General features: G+C 37.7%; 1 protein-coding gene across 2 annotated transcripts in view; it reads left to right on the top strand.

Moving 5' to 3' along the window:
* Positions 1 to 15,143, top strand: part of MGAT5 (alpha-1,6-mannosylglycoprotein 6-beta-N-acetylglucosaminyltransferase) — a 100,054-nt gene that overhangs the window by 19,707 nt on the left and 65,204 nt on the right. For both annotated transcript variants that reach the window (XM_005415741.2, XM_031056804.1), the window contains one exon: positions 11,138 to 11,526. In XM_005415741.2, the coding sequence (XP_005415798.1) occupies positions 11,289 to 11,526 (238 nt within the window). In that variant the 5' untranslated portion in view covers positions 11,138 to 11,288. The remainder of the gene's footprint in view (positions 1 to 11,137; positions 11,527 to 15,143) is intronic.

Genomic DNA, 15,143 nt, shown 5'->3' with positions numbered 1-15,143 from the left:
TATGTTACTTGAGAGAATAACTACAGGCCATTGATTTATGAGTTTACTTACTTGGCAATTTTCTTGATGGGATCCATGACATGAATGAGTTTGGTAGGTCAGAGAAGTTAAATGTGCTCAAACATGGGTTTGCATGAGACATACTTTGGAAGTGAATTGATAACCCACTAATAACACTTTGATTTACATATTTATATATATAGATAGATATACACATAATGGAGTACTCTAGGAGGCCACAAACTGAGTTGCTCTGTAATGAAAATATTCCAGGAATGCAAGTGATGTCCTCGAACTGTTGGTATTTATTCTCTAAAGCCAGATTAGATAGAATCCACAGCACCAGTGCTGACAGACACCCACACCTCTGAGCTGAAATGCTTTTGTTGTGAATGTCACGTCCTCAAAAGCTGTTGGGTTCTTTTGCAGATGTGCTCCTGTTCTGCTGTGGTATTTGCTCACATAAAGAGAGATTTCAAGACCTCAGCTGTGATTCTATGTCTATTACAGACAGACTTCAGGCTTTATTTTCTGATTTACTGAAGGACAACTTTCTTATTCGAGTTTATCTAGAACCTTGGAGAAGGAAGGGGAAGCTCATGACTACTCAAGCATTCAATATTGTAAATAATTACATTTTCCAAGATGTGAACGTACATTTACTTTGAAACTGCATTGCAGGGGGAATAAAGGTTTGCTTTCAGCACAGAAAATGAAGCTACTTTTGCTACCAAACCTGGAATGGGAGTATTGATAATAGCTTCAACAAAGCATGCTTTGGAAAGGAGGCCTTTCTAGTAATTAGAATTATTTATTAAAAGCACTGAGGCATTAAAGAAAGTTCATTACCCAGACCATTACTGCAGTGTGGACCAGAACTAGCAGATGAAATAGATTTTTTGAGTAGTAGCTTATCACTATCTAGAGAACCTGAAAACCTGGGAGTGAGAGAGGCTAAAAAGAGGAATGTTGTTGTTAATGACGGTGTATAAGCGATGAGGAGAGCTTAGGGAGTTCTTTGTTGTTCCTTTAGTACTGTATTGTGCAAAACATCAGATCAGAAACCTGTGCTGCTTGCTAGGACATTTTCACATTATTTTTTATCGTGGTGGTGGGGTTATATGTTGTCCTGCCTCTCCCTGCCTAGCAGTAGTCTGGGGAGAAACCACAAAATCCTATTACTAATTCATTTTCCTTATGCTGCCTGTGCCGGCTGTTTTCTACACGTCACTTCTTTCTTTTTTTTTTCCCCATTTAGCTTTGTAAGGGCTACAGCTGAAACAGAGCTGTTCCTCAGAGTTTGCCAGTACAAGTTGTTCTACAGCTGTCTAGGGATGCTGAAAGAGGGGAGGCTGTTTTCCACCTACTCAAAATAGTTCAGAAGTTGTGCCCCGTGACAATATAAGTACAGCTCATTTGTTTGCAGGGGAAGCTTGTGTAGTTTATTGATCCTGCAGATGATTGGAAAGCTGATGCCCTCTCAGCAGTGCAGTGGTTACAGTCAGTGACAGGTTATGCTCGCCCTCACCTGGCTCTCCTTTGAAAATACTGTTGGGGTCATGATCACATTGTTCAGTATTTGTCACATTTTCTCACAAAGCTTTAAAATTCTTAACAGCATTGAGAGAATCATGTGCAGAGGTTTTGTGTGAAGCTCATGTTATTACTGCTTTATGGCTGAATGGATCAGAACAGTGTAGACAGTGAAACTTTTGTCTAATGTTTCCTCTAACATTACTTTCAAGCCCTTTGCTATGAGGTTCTGTCTTATGTGACTGTAGGTTTCTAACGTGGCTTCATTGCACATATACAGAACTTCATGTATGTCCCTTTAAATATTTTGACACCTCTTTGTGACAAATTGTTGCTCCTTACAAAGAGAAATAAGAAATATTGGCAGTTTTCATGCTTTGATTTCAATTCAAAGTGCTTCTCTAATCTTTGGTGCTATCAGCTGTTGAAAAATACCAGTGTTAAGCAACAGGATATATGCAGGAAAGAAGTTAAAATATTTTGCTGCCCTACTAACTTTTGAATAAGGTTACAAATTAAAATTTCATCCTTTCAATAATAAAGGTCTTAAATGCAGAGTGATTGAATAATCAGCAGCACTGTTACTTCCAAACAGGTGACAGTACTGAAATTTTAATTCCATTAAATTTTGTCCTCTGGAGATGCAGCTTGTGCTTTCAGCCATTTGTCTAGCCATATAAGCTGGAATGTGTTCAACATGCTTGCCAAGAACAAATCCATTGGAAGAAATGTTATACTTTGACCCAAGTTCAAGAAATTCTAAAGCAACAAAAGATAAATATTTCTGAAGACTCATTTAATGTTCAGCTTTGCTGTTTACTTTTTTGTCCTCCCTGTGATCTGATATGCACTTGCTTAATAGCATGCACATAAACATTTTCTATATATTTATTTCTGCTTTCCTCTCTTTTAATATGACTCTGCTGTCTTTTCCCTTGGTGTTTGTCCTTTACAAAAAGTTTGTGTGTAGAATGCTGTAGCTACAATTAATTTAAACCAAATTTAATGAGAATTCATATTTGTTTTGATTATCTACAATTCCCAGCAAATGGTAGAAAATTCAGTAAAATTAACTCTTTTATACAGACATACTTGTATTCTTTGTTTTCTATTTTTGAAAAGCTTTTTCAGTAAGGTGTAGTGAGTACTTTGAGCATGAACATGTTTGGATCTTTCCTTAGAACTTGTGTTTATTATTGGTTGTCTGTCTGTCTGGGGTCCAGCACAATTGCTGAAGACCACATTTAGTGTGTTGACCATGGATTTGAGAGGGGATGATAGCTGGGCATCCACACTGATGAGAGCTTTCTTGCTGACTACAAAGAAGGTTTTGGCTTTCCTCTGAGAGTTGGACAGAGCTCCTGTTGAGAGTTGCTTGTTTTTCCTCTTGGACAGACCACAAGATGTGATGTAACAGGCTGATTTATGGTTAATAGCAGTGGGTGAGACTGGAACCTAGAGTATCAGCTTGATGCAAGAAATGAGCTAATGGATCCAATTTCTATGTAATAAACTTAGTCATTCTTGGAGTGCCTCATAATTTGGTTGCTTTGATTATAGGCTGAGGATAATTTTATTATTCATTAAAAATAAATAAAGCTTTCTGCGTAAGCTCATAGCAATGCTTGCAGCTCTTGCTGCCACAGATACCCTGTGCCCTGAAGGAATGGGAGAGCATTACCAGAACATGGGATTGTTGTGTAGGAACCAAAGAGGTTTTGCTCATGACTGTGGAGATCGTCCAGGTGATCTGAAAAGGGCAAGGCCCTGCTTCTCTGCAGGTGCCATGGTTTCACCCTTCAGAGGACAAGTGTCAAATGTAAAATTGAGAATGACAGAAGAGGATGTCATATATTAGCCTTTCACTGGGAGGAGGGGAAGAGAAAAACATATGTACTTTATCCACACTAGAAATAGGATAAAACTTATTGGCCGTGAGTCCTATTTTTAAAATTCATTAAAATTAATGAAGTAACTTAAAGGTTTGTTTGTGCAGTGGGCTTCAGGGACTCTTGAAGCCATGAAAGCATGCTCATGGGTACTTTTTTCACTGGTTCTGGTGATTTTGTAGATGATGACTGGGGCTCTCAGGCTCTGTAAGTTACTTTCTTGCGGAAAAAAAAAAAAACCAACCAAAACCCAGAAAAAACCAAAAACTATTTCTTAATCTCTTGGTCAGCATGCTGACATTCCAAAATGTTCTTTTCAGTGAGAAAATGCTATTTTGGGCATATGGTTTTAACACAGCAGCAAGACGAAAGTTATTAATATTCCCCATCCTTTGACTGTAAATGGCTGTTAAAATGTTCAAGGTCAGGAACATTTCTGATTCTCTGAAGTTCATTGAAGTCCTGTTCCTAGTCCTAACATTCATTCAGTTTACTGAAAGAAGATCAGGTTGGTTTGTGATTATGTTCTTAAATGCATTGCCTCGAGTGTTTCTAATCAGTAAACAGTGTATGTACCATAAGGATTTCAACACATAAGGATTTTTCCTTATGGATTTTCTTCTGATCCTTTTTCCCCTTATCTGTTGTGTTCTTTCCTTTTCTACTTTTTCCTCCCTGAAATATCACAGTAAGCAAACAGCATGAAAGGAAGAACATCAGATGGTTTAATTTTTGTAGGACTGAACTACAGCAAGTAATGTGCTAGGTAGAAAATTTGAAACACTTCAGAGTGCTCTGTGAAAGCACAGACCCACATGGGGGAATTAAGGTGGGATGCCACCCAAATTGTTTCTAAGTGGGGGAATTTATTTTTGAAAGTGAAGGCAAGCTGCTTGCTCAAGATGAAAATTTACTTGTTTTTATGGCACCTTATCAGAGACTGTTTTCCCTTCCTTCAACTTTCATCCCACCACCTCCTGCCAATTTGTACTACATGCACATGCACAAAAGCAAACATGCCTCCCCAACCTAAAAAAACCCCAAACCTGGAGTATTTATACTCTTAGTCTCCTTCAGTCCATCTGTCCTGCTGCTTCTGTTATGACCCAGTGTTGTTTTGCTTTTCTCACTCCATGGGATTACATCCCAAATTGCCACTTCAGGCACAGTACATGGTGCCACATCAGCTGTAGAGGGGTGGTGAGCGAGAAGACACAGTGACATCTGTCAGCTAGAAGAAGAGAATGGGTTGGCAGAAACATTGCTGAAAATAAAATTGGGCAGCAGTAGGAACAGCAAAACTAAGACTCCATCATACAGTTAAGGGAAATTGTTTCATGCATTTATTTTCTATATAAAGGAATGTAAATTATAAAATGTGCACTTAGCAAAAGTAGGCATAAATCTGGTATAGTTGCATGATTTTTTCAGCTACCTCTTCTTCCTGAGGAGCCCATGAGGTGTGCAGGGAATATGTACAGTTCAACCAGTTGGAAGCCCTCACCTAGACCTAGGACTTGCAGATCTGAGTTAGTATTGTCAGCTTTGCTCACATGCTTCTGCTCCTTCCAGGATGTTCTATCAGCTTTTTTATCAGACTTCTGCTTTTATTGGACTGATCACAACTGAATGAAAGTTTGCTTTAATATTAACAAAAGTGTTTTGAGGTGGCTTCAAATTTATGATTTGACCTATTGAAATGAATGTTCTTTTGTTTCTGTGACCTACTCAAGCAGGATACAGCCCTTGGCACCCTAAGCAGGTGTGGATTCAGCCTTTGCTTGTCCTGCTGTCTGACCTATGCTTTATGCATTTGACATGGTCAGTGGCTGAACAGCAGCTAAACTGCCTCTGAACACTCAGTGTAACTGGGGCCTCTAAGTTTTGTTTAGATGTGTGGATGGTTCAGTGTTAATGGAGTATATTTCCTGTGTGGATCCGTTAATTAATTGCAGTGTCAGTACTGGAGTCAAGATGTGTGTGGTACAAAGACACTTGACAATGGTATGAGCAGACACCGTGTCTAAATGCAAGTAATCTTATCAGGAATCAGGCTTCTTTTTCTCCTCTCTGATCCTTTCTTATCTTCTACCAACAGAGCATGTGACTGTTCTTTGATTTCACTTGCCTGCATTAAGTAGGAGGCCGTAAGTTATCGTTGTTAATGCTGTGGTTTGAAAGAAGGAAAGGTAGATTGAGCCTCCAAAAAGACTGAGGGAGCCAGCCTCTCACAATCACAGCACAGATTGCACTGTTTCAGAGCACAGACTGGCCAACTGGGGTGGGACAGCTGCTGGGATATTCCCCCAGGAATAAACAACTGCAATACCAGGAAATCAGTAATTTGCATTCGGTTGGGGTATAGTGCACATCTGTTTAGTCAATACAGCTGCAATAGGAGAACTGTGGTTAACATCAGCCTGGAATTCCAGTTTATGTATACTGGAAGTTTGTCTGGCTTAAATTCTTAAAACGTAGCACTCCCAGTTTGGACTCGTTTCTCCTAGAAAAGAGGTTTTAGAGGATTTTAGGGCGTATTGCATCAGTTTCTGCATGAAGCCTGACTCCTGGCACCCCTTAGCAGAGGAGGTCTGGGATAGGGCAGGTGTTTTCACTCACCCTGTGTTTGCTGGCTGTAGCTGTGGTGTGCTGGCAGCCCACTGGCTTCACACTTGAATTATCATCAGCTTTTAGGTTAGCACGCCCTTGGTAAGAATAGAGGCGGTTCATGTCTTGGTGTTTGTCCTTGGCTGCTCTGCAGCAACTTGTTCTGCAGAATCAAACAGTTGCAAGCAAACAGAAGGGCAGCTTGACCTCTTCAGGAAACAATCTGGAATATAGGTCAGGCAGGGTGGCATGAGTGCACCTGAATACACATTGTTAATGTCTGCATGGATATATGTAAGAGGAGAATGAGAGATTGCTGTGACTGAAGGTTTAGGAGGCTCATGGAACAAAGTAGTTTAAAACCAGCTTTAAACTTAATAACAGAACTTGGGTAAATTGACATTTATTGACAATACCTGTTACTAAAGGCTGGGTTTTACTCATCCCTGGTCATTACTACTGCATAGTCAAAGCAATTAGTGTGTAAAAGTTTCATTATAAATTGTGAGCAGAGGGTACCACAGAGCTGGTGCCATGGATTTAGCACTGATGGGCCTGTCACAGGTGCCATTTCTTATAATAAGCAGTACTATGCCTCCTTTCCAGCTTTTGCTGTCAAAAGAAAAGCAGGATTTTTTTTCCAAAATTCAAGGATGTGTCTTATGGTTGACACATCCTTGACACGTGTCTATCGTATTTGATCATTATTGAATAACTCACAATTTTGGGGCCTCTCCTTTCAACCTGTGCCTGTATTTCCCAGCCCATGGTTCTTATCTCATATCTAAGCTGTTTGCTGTAACATGAGGCACCTGGTACCCAGCTCTAGCTCATACTGTTATTCCTAGAATAATTTCTTAAGCATAAGTGGCCAGAATTTGGGACTTGCATGTTTAGCATTGGAATACAGGCCTTTTCCTAGCAGTGGCAACACTATTTTTACTGAGCCGCATGGTACAAAAATACATATACTCTGTTTACTAGTCATGATGTGTAAGGTTGCTTAGGTTTGAGTTTATAACAAATTAAGAAGCAAATACCACTCAAGCTGCTGTTTTTATGGGTGCAAAAGCTTCTGTTTTGGTTACAGACAATTAAAGTTTTAGAACTGTGTAGCTACTGATGAATGGTGCATTCAGCTGATGAAGAGTTTAATCCTGAGTATCCTGATTTAATTCTGAGTGTCCTGAGGATAGTGGTGTTCCAAGCTTACCCTAAGTACCATTTCTAATATAGGTAGAGATTGGACAGAGAATATCAAGCTGTGTATATTTACATACTTATAAAGAGACTTAGCTTAATCTCTTGTAGATGATTAATTCTCCTCCTTAAAAAATGAAGAGGACTGTGTGGAGATGTGTCACCAAAATCTGTTTACATGAAGATGAACTATTTGTACTCTAAGCATTAAAAAAAAAAAGGTAAAATCTTAAAATGTCGAGAAATATGTTGTTTGCACCCCTGGCATCTAGATCACTTTAATTAGGGTACTTATCTGAGATGCTTCTTGATAGTGTGAGGCTTCTTTTGTAGTAATGACATCAGCATGGTAATGTTATCCTCTCTAACTCGTGAATTGACCAGCTGTTGGACAGGAGTTATTAAATACAGAACAGAAAAAATATGTTTCTGATGAAGTTATATAATAGTACTTTCAGTACTTTGAAATTCTTGTGCCTGGTTAAATGGGTGTAAGATTAGCCCTTTTTCAATGAAATATGTGAATAATTTTTGTTCAGGGTAGTGTAGTATTCAAATTGAGTTGTAAATTGGGGTATATTTTTCACAGAAACTGTAATGAGTGTGTTTAATCTGTTTAAAAACAGCCCCAAACACCTGCCTACCACCCTGCAGAATGTTGTTTCAGTTGTGGTGGGATTTTGGCTGGTTTAGAGTTGAATTTGAGAAAGAACATGACAAAGATTCTGTTTATTAGAAGTGTTCTTGCCTCATGTATCTTTTCACTTTCATCCTGTTTTTCACACTTGGTGTTTAGTTTTTGTACATTAACTGCTCTGACTAAGTCAGGAGGAATTATCTTCCTAACAGTTTCACAAACAAACTCACAACTAAAGCATCCAGTCTCCAGAGGGTGCTGGAATTATTTCAAGAGATGTCTTAGAGTGCAACCATATTTTTCCAAAGCTTAAAAAAGGGGTGGGAAGTGGGTAAAAAAAAGCACCTGTCATTCTTTAGAAGCACAAATAAATATGGGTGTCCATATCCTTGTTAGATATGTGCATTTGGAGACTAGATTAGGAGAAAGCCTTAGTAATTAACAGGATTACCTTCTTTGGAACATTTATAAGATGTGCAGGAGAATAAGGGAAATACATTACCACCTGGAGTTTTGGGATGTCCTACTTGGTATGGGCAGAGAGATAACTTGTCAGTCAAAATCCATCAGTGATTATGGTAGACAAATGTGTGTTTATTGCTTCAGCTCTTGCTCAGTCCAGTTATTAATTTCCTGTCAAAACAGAAATACATGGAGACATTTCTGTGCTGCTGTCTTCATGCATTCCACATCACCCCTTGGTATCTTCTGTCCACTGTCCACTTAGGTACCAAATAATGACTCATTATAGGTATGTGGTAATCATTAACTGGGGAATAGTTGTGTTGCAGTCCTTGACAGCTGTCAGATCTGGGATTAAATTTATACCAAAGTCATATAAATATTTATTAAATATATACCAAAGTTAGTGCAGCTGCCCATGGGAGTGCTGGGATTCTGCTGTGCACTTTATAAACCTCCATGGCCACCAGCAGGGCTGTAAAGTTAATTAGTTAAGTACATGTTGTTGGGAGCTCATCAAGTTGCTGGCCACTGAAATTGCTTTAGGAAAAATAAGGCTTGTTGGTGATATTTGGGTTTGGGGTTTTCTGTTTGTTTGTTGAAATAGTAGGGGCCATTCTTCCATCTGTTATTGAATTTTTTAGTCCTTTCTTATGGCAAAAGTTTAATATTTGCTGTCTACCTTCTTACAGTTTTTAAGTGGATTTATTTTTCTGATGATATATAGAACAGAAAAGTCAACACCTCTTTAAGGAGATCATTCTCATAGTTCAGTGTCATTACACTATTTCTTATACCATCTTTCTTTCTGTTCTAGAACTTTAAAAAGAAGACTGTGAAATACTTGAATTTAATTGCTGGTTTTAATGTTAATTATGTTCAGAGGTGTTTTTTTCCATTATCAACTAGTCATAAACAATCATTAGCACTTGTCTGTTAAAACATGGTGGTGATAGGTTTACTTTCTTATTCAGTGTTTTCTGCTTCACAAACAAGTGATAATTGAGGAAGAAATATTGACTGTTTAACCACAGATCTTATTGCTGTAGAGGATGTTGTCAGTGCTTGAAATTAAGTCACTGAGGGAGTTTATCTGGAATATTTTAGATTTCTTTTTTCAAGTCATTATATTGTTTTAGACTATGGATTTTTCTATATTTTATCGCACCCAATATTGCAAAAGAATAGTAAAACTTTCAGCTTTTAATGAACTAACAATATTCTACTATTCAGTCAGACCAAAAATATCTCAAGACTATAGTTAAACAAACAGAAAGAAGTAAAATTTCTCCCTGCCATTTTTTGGAAAATTAACGGAAATTTATGTAGAGCAGCATTAAACAGTGTCCTTAATTTTCTCTGTTGAAACTGTTCATTTTCTTTCCTGAGATATTTTCAGTGTGAAAAAAGCCAACTTGAGGCCTTTATGATGTTTTTCACTGTAGTTGCAATTAATTTCTCTGCCCTATTCCTCCTTAAGCAAAAGATGGCTGCAGATTGTTCTTTTAGCAGTGTGAGTGCACGGGACAGAGTCTGCCTTGCCTGCTTTTCGTTTAAGTAATGTGCCTTCACTTCTACAATCAATTTAATCAGTGATGTGCAATCTGCACACTCAAGTCACATTGAAGATAAGTGCCCCAAAGGTATTTCTGTCCCGCTGCACAACTCCTGGTTCAACTGGAAGCAGAAGATCTGCAGGGAATTTTAACAAACAGGGAGCACTACTAGCAGGGATCTGAGTAATTATCCTATTAAAACACAGCAACATCTGCATTATCTGTGCAAACAGAGAATGGAAGGGAACATCATGTTCTCTAATCCTGTCTGGGAGCATTATGAAGTTAAAAGGATAACATTTTACCAAATCTGTGTTCTAACATGATAGGTTACACTTTATTACCTTTTAATTACCCCTCCTTTAGTTGGGCTTTAGGCTGAGGACCCTGCCTCTAACTCTCATCACAGACCATTTCCTGCCTTTGGATTCTTCATTCCAAGTTTTATATCTGAGTTTACTTTCAAAAGCTGGTCCTACTGTATCTTGAAGGCCTTTATTACGATTCCTTTTCCCTTGTGTATGAAAAGCTTTGAGAATATTAGTTTCTATATAAAAGACATGTTGCTGCATTCAGAAGTTTGTGTTTTCAATTTAGTTGCAAAGAGCCACCTCATTTGGAGTATGTTTTATGGCTGAGGAGTAACTGCACAGCAGAGGCCACACAGGAGCAGGACATTATTCCAGCCTCCCAACTGCTTGCAGTGGAAGCCAGGAGAGTGTATTGGCTTAAATAATGTAGATTTCTTCTTTCCTCTTTCCCCCTGAGGGAGTCTGATTTCCTGATCACCTATCTAGCCATATGCTGTAGCTCCTGCCAGGAACTCCGAGCAGTGTCACTGCCAGCTGAAATTACTTGTTTTCTGAGAACTGAATTACATTGAGAATTGTCTTAAATTGCTGCACTGGCAACATTGCAGAGTTTTGCATACACACACACAAATAAATATGTTACAGAAGCCTTACTTTGAAATACAGCTTAGAAACCACTTCAGGCAGGGAATTTGATCCAGATTCTGTGAGGTGTTCTCACCTGTTCGGGCACATCACTCCCGCTTTGTTGTCTTTCCAGTGCTTTTCTCAGCCCCTTTTTGCTCTGGCTGCTACCGTACAATGATGAGACATGCAAATTAACCATTTACAAAGCAAGCACATTGTCTGCTTCTGGTTTGTACTAGTGAGAGGGAAGAACTAGAGTGGATAGTAAAAACTTCAGATGTGCTAACTATGCTTTTTTCTCTTCTCTTGCAACAGGATGGAACTGAAACACGGATATGTGTTGACAAAGGAGTTGGAGTAAGACTGAGTCCTGCTCTGTGATATTTATATACCTGGACCATGAACTTGCTGTTTGGCTTCATGCTTTAGGAACCTTTGTAGTAACTGTGTGAAGCTGCTGGGAATCATGGCATTCTCTCCATGGAAGCTGTCCTCTCAGAAACTAGGCTTTTTTCTGGTGACTTTTGGTTTTATTTGGGGAATGATGCTTCTGCATTTTACTATTCAGCAGCAAACACAACATGAAAGCAGTTCAGTCCTGCGTGAGCAAATTTTGGATCTCAGCAAAAGATACATCAAAGCATTAGCTGAAGAAAATAAAAATGTAGTTGATGGGCCTTATGTTGGGACAGTGACAGCATATGGTAAGTGTGTTCTCTGCATTATTTGATAATCTGATTAAGGCTTTTTCCTCAATTGCCCAAACATTTTGCTTCATAATGTCTCTCAATTAGCAGTACTTTACCCCTGTGCATTTTCTGTACAAATGGAGAAAATGGCCTTCCCTTTTAAGTGGAACAAACTTATATTGCTAATTTTTATTATGTCTGTCTAGTACCTCTATCTAGTATACTTTAGGTTATTTGTTAGAACTCAGTTTTAAAAAACTTTTTTGGTGTTTTTGAGAAAGTTGGGAGGCTTTTCAGTTTTTGTTTCAGCGATCTAAGAAATTACCTGTGGAAAAACTTGCCTTAGTTTAAAATGGAGACCTGCTATTTATTTCTTCTTTCCCATTTCACTTCTTTGTTCAGTCAATTTACTTAATGTTTAAGTTTAGTTATCTGGTATAATCCTAAATTAAGCTTAAGTATATCCTATTTGCCTCAGGGCAGAAAACTCTGTGAGTTTTAGTGCTTTGTTTGGCAGTTGTTTCTAATGCTTACTCTCTTCCAGTTTGTACATGAGAGTTCAGTTTTTGTGCATGTGTCAGACAAAGCAAGCAGAAAAGAATGAAGCATATTACCTGAAAATATTACTAAAAAATAAAATATAATCAAATTTCGGGTTAGGTGTGGTTCCTTTTCAGTCTAAGATCACATAATGCCCCTTACTTGTTTAGCAATTTTTAGACTCACTTTCTTTCCAACTTACCTATGCACTTCCAGAATGTCCAGAAAACTAATTAGTCATTTACATTTGTTTTCTTTTATAGTTGTCTTAATATTCAGCTCTGAAGAAATTGAGTAGATAGTTTTTGTGTGCTTAGACAAAGAATATAGACTAGGATGCAATGATAGAATAGCTGCACTTTTTTCTCTAGTTTTCTCTTAACACTCTATACTTTTTGGTGCATGCAGTGAAAATATCCTGCTGGAAGGTGTCTTGTTTCTGTCACCAGTCCTTTTTCCTCTAAAAAGCAAAATTTTGAGTTGGTGTGCATTTGTTTGCCTGTAAGTATGAGATTATTATCCCCAACATAGCTAAGAATTCAATTGCTTCATTGCTTAAATAACAACCTGCCCTTATTCTGTAACTCCAGATTTGTGGCTGCATGTTGAGCTAAACTGGAGCTGTAGCCTTACAAAGCAACACAAGCAAAACAGAGTGGTACAGATCAATATTTGGGTTGAGGATCTCTGAACAAGTAGAGATCCTTAGAGGATTGTGTGATTAGGCTCAAAACAAAACTTTATTTGCTGTGTAGCCATTACCAGTGTCCTGTTACTGTGCAGGAGTGTTTGATGGTGGATGAATTGAGAAAGAAAATAGATAACAAAGCCCAAACAATCTGGTGCCAGATATTGAAGGTAACTGGATTAATATGGGTACAGGATATCCATAGGCAAAGTTCCCCTGCAGCTTGTTGCCTGTGGCATTAATTTCCTGTTCCAAATCCTGCTGGGGAATAAGTTGACTTGCCTCCAAACACTGGTCAAGTTCCCAAGGAGAAGTTAAACTGCATTTGGAAGCGGGTGAAATAACTTTGTGACACTTCTGTGAAAAGAAAGCCAAGGTTTGTGTAGCAATTTCAAGTCCATGGCTGACAAGATTTTTAAGATTAAAGACTTAAATTTTAAGTTTAGCCAGGTGTTTTCAACAAAGTAGTTTGGAAAGATGGAAAAGAATGGTAATGCAGTTATTTAAAATATTTCAGGAAAAAGCACTAGAGTGAGTGAATAACACCATATTATATAACAGTTTATGAAACTGGGTAAGGTAATTACTTAATAAGTTAATTTGTCCTGTTTGGCATACCAAATGACTTGCTGCTAGCAAATAATCAGGTTAGCTCTTCACAAATAAACACATTAATAACTGATGTTAATAATAATTGCTAGAGGCTTCTTCAATATTCTGTGAAAATTAATGCTCTTGCTTATTTAGCCTTTTTATATTTCTTAATGTTATCCTCTGATTGCTTTAAATGAGCACAGTCGTGATTTCCATGTTCAAGAATAAATTAAATGTTTGCTGGATTTGGCTGCTGTTACCCACCTGAAAGGTTTTCAGTCATCCCTTAATTGTGGTTGCACAGCTTGTTTACTTTCTCACTTTTTCTTTCTGCTGTGTATTCACCTGTCGGGTAGGTGGCTCAAATATTTTCCTTTTAGAAGTTATAGTTCAGATACACACAGTGAATATTAGATTTTTCTTTATAGCAGTAAAGAGTTCTTTTGCAAAAATTCTGTCAATCTGTGCTTCTGCCCTCTCCTTCTCAAAGTAGCCTCCACTTCCCTTTTTGTTCTGACAAGTTGTCTCTCATATCAGTGTGTTGGAATCAGAATTAAAAAATAATAATTTTGAACCTCTTTTGTCTTTATGATCAGTGTGTACTTTTATGTGGGCTACGTTTCTTCCTCAGTGTTTCCTGAGTTATTTTTCTACTTTTTTTCCTTGATTTTTTTCTTCTCTACTCTTAAGTCCAGAGTTTCCTTTTCTTCTGCACCCTATGTCATTAAATAACTTCTGGACCCCTTTTAAAATAGTCCAGATGTGTGGACTAATGCTTCAGATTCCACCTTCTGGTCTTTACAGGACAAAGGAAAACACAGTTATGATGAGAAAGGCTTTCTTTATGGCACCATGGAATAAATATGATTCTCCTTTTGTTTGGAGAAAACAATTATAAGCTTACTAAAGTAGTAGCATTTTCTTATTTAGTCTCTCATTTGCGCAAGAATTGAGATAGTCATGGGAAAAATAAAAAAAAATCATGGAATGAATGTGTCAAAACTAAAACTACTATAGAGACAGTGGAATCTCTTCAGATGTATGGAAAAGTTTTCTATTATAGATCAAAATGTTATTTGATTCTAAAGCTGTGTAAAACAGAAAATACATTATACCACAACACATGCAATTATGTAATTAAATGGAAAAATAATGTAAATTCCTTGTACCAAATTCTTTAATCATTACAAGGGTAAATGAACAAAGGACAATAGTTTCATCTTCTTTGGCTTGTTGCCATTATAATTATACAGTTTTGTCTGATAGTTTTCTCCTCTTGCCCTCAGTTCTTGCCAAAGTGTCTTGTGTTCCTTCAAGGAATCTGAACAAAATTAATGCCAAGGAAAAAAATAAGAAAATAAGAAAAAATTTAAAACTAAGGAAAAAAAGAGGAAAAAAAGAGGAAATGAAAAAAATAAGGGAAAAAAGAGAACTCTTTCCGTGTTGTCATTTGATATGCAAATTCCTGTTAGTGTTCATTGCCTTCCATGCCAAGGAAGCCCTGTGTCAGACCAAACAGAGACAATCACTAGCAGACTGAAGGAAGGAAATGTGATTTTTGGGGTTGTGTGAATACAGCAGAAAGGTTGAACTTAACTTTTTTTTAGAAATTATCATCTATTTTTAATTTGCCAGTGCAGAAGCTGGTTATGTGGAAGAGATGCAGGAGAAGGTTTTTGTACTGGCTTAAAGCTGTCCTTTTTGGGAAGGGGATTTTTGTTCCCAGGTGACTGAGTATCAACAGACTGTTCCTCTGATAGTGTTTGAATATGGATTTAGGTTTAGCCTCATTATTGTTTAAGCAGCTTCT

This window comes from Geospiza fortis, unplaced genomic scaffold (assembly GCF_000277835.1).
Source record: "Geospiza fortis unplaced genomic scaffold, GeoFor_1.0 scaffold112, whole genome shotgun sequence".
Taxonomy (NCBI): domain Eukaryota; kingdom Metazoa; phylum Chordata; class Aves; order Passeriformes; family Thraupidae; genus Geospiza; species Geospiza fortis.
Note: the sequence above shows the minus strand (reverse complement) of the source record. Positions and strands in the feature narration are given on the sequence as shown.